We start from the raw sequence: 10,096 nt of genomic DNA on the forward strand, positions 1-10,096 counted from the left end.
TTATCAGTCATAAACATTTATATCAATATATGATTCTGTGGCCTCACAATTCCAAACCAGAAGCTGTTTGTGATGTACACTTTATCTTCGTTTTCTCATATATGAATAAATGTCTATTAAAAGAAAAACTGGTCCCACGTGAATTTGGCCATTTGAAGATATTGACAGTTTGGTATAAAAATAAAAATTAACATATATTAAAACAAAATTAGACGATTTCCTCGAGGAACTCTATCTGTCATGGTTAGACAAAAATCGAAGCTGTTCGATTTTCCTAATTTCTTCACCTCCTTATACAGCAGTGTGTCTCTTCATATGGAGTGAAAGATGGTCGGACCTGGAAAAGGCACGTTCACATAGACGGCATTGAAATGGTCTGTCACCAGTGTGCTTCCTGTAGTGCCTGGTCAATTCATCGGAACGTGCAAACTTCCAGCCACAGCCCTTCCACGTACACTGATAAGGTTTTTCACCGGTGTGAGTCCGAAGATGGGCTTTTAGGTGTGAACTTTTTGTATATGTCTTAGTACAACCTGGATGGGAACACGAATGGCTTGTGATCTTTTTTCGCCCTAAACTGCGACGTCCCTTCTTGTTTTTTGCAGTAGTTGAGTTCGGCAACTGGACCACACTCATTGTTGGCACGTACCCATTTCTAGTCTGGTTTGTCCCGTTTAGAAGGTCAACCAAGGTAGGAGAAGATGGTGGTGTCACTATTCTGATATGTTGTTGTGTGTGGGAAACAGAGTGGGGTGGCGGCGCTATAAGAGATTGCAAAACAGAGTGATGTGGTTGTATTAAGGAAGATGAAACCGCTTGAGGGACCGGAGTGAAGACATCCAGTACTGTGGACGCCACCTTTTGGAGCTGGAAAGCCGTTCTTTCTGGAGATGCCGGTGGAGACATTTGGCTCGAAATAAGAGTCATATTGCTACTGTAGTGTCCCAGTGAGAGATTGCCGTAAGGTGGTGGAATGGTGCTAGTTGGACATACTCCTAACGGATATTTAGTTGTTGTCCCATTTGAAGACTCTGATTGAGAAGAGAGATGATCCAGTTGCTGGCAAAGTGTTTCAGAAACATCAGTAGAAGTATCCACAGCAGGACGGCAGAATTGAGAAAAGTTCTGTTTTTGGGAAGCATCTGTCGAAGTGCTAAAGCCACTTTCTTCTGTATAAGTACTTGTTCTGTCAGGACTGAGCACAAACTCTAGTTCTAACATAAGGTCATCGAGGTTACTTTGAGATTGTTGCTTTAGTTGTTGTTGTTGTTGAGGGTGCAGTTCCTGTAGCAGCAAAGAAGTGTTGATTTCTGGCTGCTGTTCCATCTGCTCCTTGTGGTTCGCAGATGCTATTTCAACTCCTGTAGAATCGTGGAACGTCATTGCACTCACTTTGGGTTGGATCATTTTAAAATTTTCAACAGGTGGTTGTGGATCGACTAGCAACACACTTTCAATGTCATGCCACATCTGAAAAACAAAAACAGATTTCCAATAAGTTCAAACACAAATCTACTATACCGAGCGGCCTTAAGCAAAACACAGAAAACAAACATCAACTGAGTTTAGAAACGGATACCATGCTGCCTAAAGCAAAACATCAAACAAATACCAGTTAAGTTTAGAAACAAATATAGCATGTTACCTAAAGCAACACAAAGAAAACAAACATCAATTGAGTTCAGAAATCAAGATACTATACTGCCTAAAGCAACACACAAAAAACAAATATAGCATGTTACCTAAAGCAACACAAAGAAAACAAACATCAATTGAGTTCAGAAATCAAGATACTATACTACCTAAAGCAACACACAAAAAACAAATATTAACTAAGTTTAGAAACAAAGCATATGCGTTAGTTTTATTAGTACTGAATTCGCCACCTGGCAGCTCAGAGGTAGCTTTAGGAGCCTGTAACTCTAAAAATCAGGATTCCATCCCGACAACTGATACAGAAAAGATAAGCTATATTGCAACTATGTGCTGAACAAGACACAATAACCAACATTCAGAAACAAAATAACATCTAGAGAAAACACTAAACTTGTTGTCACTTTCCACTGTGTAAGAAAAATGGAAGAAAAACTAAACCTTTAATTTTTTTTAATAAGGCTGAAACATCTTAGCGTAAGAAGCAAAATATATGTTATGTAAATAAATATATCAATTTCATGAAAGTTGATGTGAAATTTAATCACAGGAGTTAATGCAGCTTTCACGCCGATCTAATGTTTAACTTTATAAAGTAACAAAACCTGCTAAAGATTTTACTGTATAATTACATAGTATTTTTCAACCATTTGTCAAACTTTTACAACGTTTACTATTTTAAACAACCGATTATTCCGTTTGTTTCACGATATAAAACAGGATTATGACAACCATTTATCAAACTTTTACAACGTTTACTATTTTAAACAACCGATTATTCCGTTTGTTTCACGATATAAAACAGGATTATGAGCAACCAAAGGTTTATAATTGAATAATATTTTCAATTAAATTAACGTTTTAGTTACGAATTAGTTAATTTATTGATTTGATAACCATGGTAATGATGATTTCATAGCTTGAACATAACACAGTTAATGAAAACGATTAATCAAAAAATAAGACGTATATTTCTAAGTTATATAGTTTTAAAATGTTTTCCTCGCGATAAGTTCATTTTAAAGTGCAACTCGGGGAATAAGTTCGTGCTTCGCGCACGATGTACGTACTATTATTTGTCTACTGAAATATTGTTTGACAAATACAAGAAGTGATATAGATGGGGAAGAATAGTCGACCTCCCACGAACGAAGCGCCATATGAACCAAAACCGAAAGATTTGTTTCACATATGCAGCATTAGTAAGTGGGATACTACATATATAAGAAGGGTATATATTTTAAATTAGTAAATTCTTTAAATAATGCTGTTGTTGTATTATGCAGTTAGACATGAAGCAAACAAACCTTCGTTGTATTTAGATTTAACATAAAAAGTGTAAGAACATGGAATGACTATGAACGAAATGTATCTCTTTTGCCTGGCAGGGCCAGGTGGTTAGGAAGCTCTACTCACAATCTGCGGGGCGCAGGTTCGAATCCCCATCCCATCAAACATGCTCGCTCCTTCATCCGTGGGTGCGTTATAATGTGATGTCAATTCCGCTATTCGTTGGTAAAAGAGTAGCGCAATAGTTGGCGGCGGGTGGTGATGACTAGCTGCCTTCCCTCTAGTCTTTCACTGCTAAATCAGGGACGGCTAACGCGGATAGCCCTTTTGTTGCTTTGCGCGAAATTCAAACCAAAGAAACAAAAAATATATTTCCTTACACAACATTTTGTCTTTGTGGATAATCGTCATCTTTGAATAAAATCTTGAGATTTTTTTTCTTGATCGAACAATTGATAAAGCGACGTTATAAAATAGTGAATTTTTTAAATAATGGTATCGAGAAGCGTAAAAATCAACTATCTTCGTTTGTCGCTGTTTTCCTTCCCTAACTTCCCTGTCCACCAAACATGCTCGCCCTTTCAGCCGTGGGGGCGTTATAATGTGACGGTCAATCCCACTATTCGTTGGTAAAAGAGTAGCCCAAGAGTTGGCGGTGGGTGGTGATGACTAGCTGCCTTCCCTCTAGTCTTACACTGCTAAATTAGGGACGGCTAGCGCAGATAGCCCTCGTGTAGCTTTGCGCGAAATTCAAAAACAAACAAACCTTTCGTAACGGTATCGACTTTTATTTATTCTTCTATAGGGTATTAACAAAGCGTCGGGTCTATTTCCACCAATAACGGAAATATAGTAATATTAAACACGTAAACGCATTCTTGGCATACGAACTGTATTTAAACTTCAAGCTTAACTGTCGATTTTTAGGCTCCTGTATTGAGATTGTTGGAAACGTATAACAGTTATAATACAGTGAATTTTAAAAATTATAGTATCAAAAAGAATAAAAAAGGCAACTATTGTCATGTTTTTATTTTTTAATTTCTTAATCGCTTTTGTATATCTTGTGGTGAAACCTGTAATCATTTTCTTTCACGCAATGTGTTAGCTACAGAGCATCGAAAATGAATGAAATTGTGGCAGTAACTATTAAGGCTAATTGCTGTAGATTATATAGTGGGTAAACTCGTGCTTCGCGTTCGAAGCGTATTTAAACTTTAGGCTTAATTGTTGATTTTAAGGCGTCTATTGAAATTTGCATTGAGATGTAATGGTATTGTGTTATTTATAAGCTGCAGAAAGGTAAAGAATTAACTTAATGTGTTTCCTTGCGTGTTATTTTACGTTACCAAGGTAATTGTCTTTAAAGTTAATGTTGTAAACGTCGTAGTTTTGCACTCATGTAGAACAATGCACGTTCAATTTCGTTCACTTTTGCACTCGTATAAACGTAAAAGTATTATTGTGCTATTAGCCAATAGGAATATTGGATTTCCAGATGAGAGAGCAAACATACACGCACGGACTGACTGACTCACATTGATATTTTAATTACGTGGATTTTACAACATTCTGTCTCCCATTGGTCGTTAAATATGAACGGTTAGTAGCCGAGTAAACAAAATTTAAAGACGCTCGCCATGGTTACAGAATCACCAAATCCACGAACTTAACGTGTAAGGTGTTTTTTGTGGATTTCCTACTGATTGAGTTACAGGGGTTCTGCTGCAGCATAGGTTACATGAGGAACACTTGGATGTCTAACACAGAGCTAGAATAACAGATGCAGTGTTCCTGTTTTTTGTGGATTTCCTACTGATTGAGTTACAGGGGTTCTGCTGCAGCATAGGTTACATGAGGAACACTTGGATGTCTAACACAGAGTTAGAATAACAGATGCAGTGTTCCGGTTTTTTTTTGCCAACTACTTTTTTCTATTATAACAAGTTTATTTTGAACCACCTCGTCTATAGCACGAACTTCATTCGCGAAAAAAAAAGAAGATAAAAACAACATCGCCAAAGCTTTTCAATAAACGTATAGTTAAAAAGTACAAGTCTTGATACCTAGCGATCCAAGACTTTTGGACTTCCAGTCCACATGAGAATTCATTTGAAAATGACCATTTTATTGGCCCTTATAGACATGAAACAGTTAACCTAGCTGCTCCTCAAAAGTTAATTATCGTTGTTGGCGTTCCGGCATGTTCGGATGAAGTACCTGATTTATTATGGAATCTAAATCATAAACTTAACGAACAGGGGCGGTAAAAGTATTTATTATCCACGCTAAGTTAAAACAGTATGATATACAAGTATAGTATATTCATTGTTTGCAACACAAAAGAAATAACATATTATATGACGTCCGGGAAACTTGCTATATCACGTCACGAGGATGCACTGTACAATACTTGAATACGTGAATTGACCGTTTACGACATCACGGGAACAGGAAAACAGTAGCAAACGCAATAATTTTCATGTTGAGCTGCATTTCATTTTATATTTTTTTAATGATTGCAATACTTCAAGACCCTGAAATTAGAAAAAAATTTTTTGGAAAATAATGAACAACTACAGTGTTTTAGATTAATGTTAAATTATTATTCCTTAACATGTTCATGTTTGTTTTCGAGCAAAGTCACATTACGCTGTCTGCTCTGTCCACCTATTATTGTCCCCGTTCCACCAAACGTGCTCGCTCTTTCAGCCGTGGGGGCGTTATAATGTGACGGTCAATCCACTATTCGTTGGTAAAAGAGTAAGCCCAAGAGTTGGCGGTGGGTGTTGATCACAAGCTGCCTTCCATCTAGTCTTACACTGCTAAATTAGGGACGACTAACGCAGATAGTCCTCGTGTAGCTTTGCGCGAAATTCAAAACAAACCAAATCACCTATTATTTAACTGAACATGATTCTTTCAAAATTTTCCTACAAAAAGTCGCACTTTACTTCTACTCATTTAAATTAGTCCGGACGTGGCCTAGTGTTTAACGTTTTTTAGCTGAGAATCAAGAGTCCAAGGTTCGAGATGTGTTGCTGCCGAACATGCTCATTTCAGTTATGGGCGCATTATAAAAGTTGCAATCAATAACGTTAATCGTTTCAAAGAATCAGACAAAGTCCTTGTAGTGGAGGGTGGTGCTGGCTGACCGTCCTCTTTCTGATTAGTTGTCCAAAACTAGTTATGACTATACTTGACTCCTAAGGGTCCTCCAACCCGATCGTTTAGTCCATGAGAACATAAGGTGCTGTCAGATTGTAAGTTCTAATCCCAACTTTTTTATTGTAAGTTTCAATCCCAACTTTTTTATTGTAAGTTCCAATCCCAACTATATGGCTATACTTGACTCCTAAGGGTCTTCCAACCCGATCGTTTAGTCCATGCGAACATAAGGTGCTGTCAGATTGTAAGTTCTAATCCCAGCTTTTTTATTGTAAGTTCCAATCCCAACTTTTTTATTATAAGTTTCAATCCCAACTTTTTATTTTAGGTTCCAATCCTAACTTTTTTATTTTAACTTCCAATCTCAACTTTTTTATTTTCAATTTTGAATGTAAATTACCAGTCCAATGTTTCGAATTATGCCTTTATCAAGGATGGAGAACATTTTACCCACAGATAACGTCAATAACAGTTTTGTCTTAAGGCTTTAAGATTTAAGTCGAAATATCTTATTAGTATATTATTGAACAAAAGTTAGATAAAATCATAAAATATTATTCCCAATCTTTCTCAGGACATTTTTAAAGATACGTTTAGGGGTGAGGTAGAGGTCCACAGAATGTGATACGTTTAGGGGTGAGGTAGAGGTCCACAGAATGTGATACGTTTAGGGGTGAGGTAGAGGTCCAAAGGATGTGATACGTTTAGGGGTGAGGTAGAGGTCCACAGGACGTGATACGTTTAGGTGTGAGGTAGAGGTCCACAGAATGTGATACGTTTAGGGGTGAGGTAGAAGTCCACAGAATGTAATACGTTTAGGGGTGAGGTAGAGGTCCACAGAATGTGATACGTTTAGGGGTGAGGTAGAGGGCCACAGAATGTGATACGTTTAGGGGTGAGGTAGAGGGCCACAGAATGTGATACGTTTAGTGGTGAGGTAGAGGTCCACAGAATGTGATACGTTTGGGGGTGAGGTAGAGGTCCACAGAATGTTTTATTTCAAAACTCTTACAATATTTTCCTTAAATATTTTAGAAAGAACAAAATTTCAAAAAAAAAGAAAAAGGAAAAGAAATAGAGATCTTTATGAATTGTTTTATTTAAGCCTATGGATTCAAAAGATTAGTATTTAATTACAATTGTTTTGAATCCTTCTTTTCCTATGTTGATTTTCACTCTTCCCCCAGCGGCTCAGTGGTAAGTCTGAGGGCTTATAACGCTAAAAATAGGTTTTGATACCCGTGGTGGACACAGCACAGCTAGTCTATGGTGTAGATTTGTGTTAGCAACAAACAAACAAGATCAGTTGTATACGACCAATAGACAAATACACTCTTTAATCACGCAGTTACCAATAGACAAATACACTCTTTAATCACACAGTTACCAACAGACAAATACACTCTTTAATCACACATTTACCAATAGACAAATACACTCTTTAATCACACATTTACCAATAGACAAATACACTCTTTAATCACACATTTACCAATAGACAAATACACTCTTTAATCACACATTTACCAACTAGACAAATACACTCTTTAATCACACAGTTACCAATAGACAAATACACTCTTTAATCACACACTTACCAATAGACAAATACACTCTATAATCACACAGTTACCAACAGACAAATACACTCTTTAATCACACAGTTACCAACAGACAAATACACTCTTTAATCACACATTTACCAATAGACAAATACACTCTTTAATCACACATTTACCAATAGACAAATACACTCTTTAATCACACATTTACCAATAGACAAAGACACTCTTTAATCACACATTTACCAATAGACAAATACACTCTTTAATCACAAATTTCCAAAACCTTACTTTTGATTTTTCAGATTACTTTCACATCGTATTAATAATTTAGGAAGAGAGCACATCTTGTGGTCAAGAAGTACTGACCACTGAGTTTGACACGTGTTATTGTGAACTATGTATGTCTTGGTCAGCTAAAACCGATGTGTTCTAAACATGTAAGTACGAATCGCTATAAGAAAAATACATTATTAGTAACATGTCGCACATATGTTAAAACTTGAACGTAAATGACATATATAGATCTGTTTCATCAGGTTTATTATGTTACGCTGAAGACCAACTTTGTGTAATACATATATCTAACGTACTTTGTGAAGGGGTGTATTCCTACTTCTGATTACCATACAAAAAGAGCACGATAGTCTTTCGCAAATATTTTGTATTGAATTAAAGTAACACTTCATGGCAGAATGTTTACAGAATTGTCAACATTTCCAAGCTGAAGGATTTTGTTCGAATTCACATGTAGTGTGTTGGATGATTACTTATATTTTAACTACATACTTACAAAGTTTGGTAAAGTTTATGAAATTTTAAAGTTTTGTGAATATTTTTTTATGCTAAAACAGAGAAGTTACACAGGTTATGATTGGCTATTAGTACTAAATGATGTGTTACATAACTTTTGATTGGATATTACTACTAAATGATGTGTTACACTGCTTTTGATTGAATATTACTACTAAATGACGTGTTACAACTCTTTTGATTGGATATTACTACTAAATGATGTGTTACCCAGCTCCTGATTGGAAGTTACTAAATGAAATTACTCTTATATTTTTGTGTTTTTTCTCTCTGCTGATTCGAAAAAACTGCTACCAAAATTTATGTGTACAATATATCTTAAAACGTTAGAGGGGGGAGGTCATCCCCTTCAGAAAGTCAAATTAAATCTTTTCTTTAACGGGTATTGAACAAAGTACAAAAACCCGGCTTACTCCTCCTACACTATTCGTACTGTTTTAGTTTATAACTACTAAACTCGGCTACAATGGCTCCTTAAAAAAAAGAGGACCTGATTATACGTACTAATATATTTATTATTTTAATTAAATCTATTGATCACAATTTTTTCTTAATTTTTCAAAACTTTATAATCTTAAGCTTGTACAACAGGTTCCTGCAATGTTGACCTTGATTGTACAGTTATCTTGAAATCCATCAAAATCATTAGGATGCACCAGATGATGAATGCAGATTTTCTGAAGGAAAAACATAAGAAAAAAACAATACTAGGGGGGAAATAAAATAAAATGCTATTAGAGATATAATGATTTTATTTTTTCACACATTCCGTTTTACCAATCACCTTGAGATTATAACGATTATGAAAAGAATAAGTGATATTTTTTTATCGATTATTCAAACTTGTTCTCAAACAAGTTTTAATTGAGGTCTTAGAAATTATAGAATTCTTCCAACCACAACTAAACTTAGTTTTTGAAAGTCAGTCTTTCTTTTAATTATGCAATAACTTCTATTAACGGAATCCCTAAAACTTTCAATAAAAATTTCAAGAAACAATAATTAGTCTTAATGATGAAGGTATATTTTTGCATTTTAGATAGTGCACTTTATCAGCCGGTTTAATACAATATTCAGAGAAAGGAAATTCAAAAACATTCTGTTGATATTTGTAACTTCCAACTTTAGTAGATATATCAATTTAAATTCTGCTTAGCTTCTAATTCACGTTGGCCTCCAGTGGCTCAGCGATAAATCTGAAGGCCCTATAACGCTAAAAACCTGGTTTTAGTACTCGTGGTGGGCAGAGCACAGATAGCCCATTGTGTAGCTTTGCGCTTAATTACAAACAAATTAATTCACATCGCATTTTGTTCATTGGTTCTTAGGTAAATTAGCACATTAATAAAATCATACACTGTGTGTAGCAACAATTCATTCTGTTTCCTAAATGAAATCACCTAGCGTTTGAGCTAAAGCAGAATTTTGACTTCTTTTTTTCACTCAAGCATTTATGGAAGAATTTCACGTATTTTTATGCGTTACATCAACCAAAGACATTTACATTGTAATCAGTATTGTTTAACCAAACCTTACATTTACATTGTAATCAGTATTGTTTAACCAAACCTTACATTTACATTGTAATCAGTATTGTTTAACCAAACCTT

General features: G+C 35.5%; 1 protein-coding gene across 1 annotated transcript in view; it reads right to left on the reverse strand.

The window, feature by feature from the left end:
• Positions 1-203: 203 nt before the first annotated feature.
• Positions 204-10,096, reverse strand: part of LOC106467484 (Krueppel-like factor 12) — an 18,755-nt gene continuing 8,862 nt past the window's right edge. Inside the window, exon 2 of the mRNA XM_013927842.2 lies at positions 204-1,470. Coding sequence (XP_013783296.2) covers positions 292-1,470 — 1,179 coding nt within the window. The 3' untranslated portion in view covers positions 204-291. The remainder of the gene's footprint in view (positions 1,471-10,096) is intronic.

Source organism: Limulus polyphemus, unplaced genomic scaffold, assembly GCF_000517525.1.
Source record: "Limulus polyphemus unplaced genomic scaffold, Limulus_polyphemus-2.1.2 Scaffold2630, whole genome shotgun sequence".
NCBI lineage: Eukaryota > Metazoa > Arthropoda > Merostomata > Xiphosura > Limulidae > Limulus > Limulus polyphemus.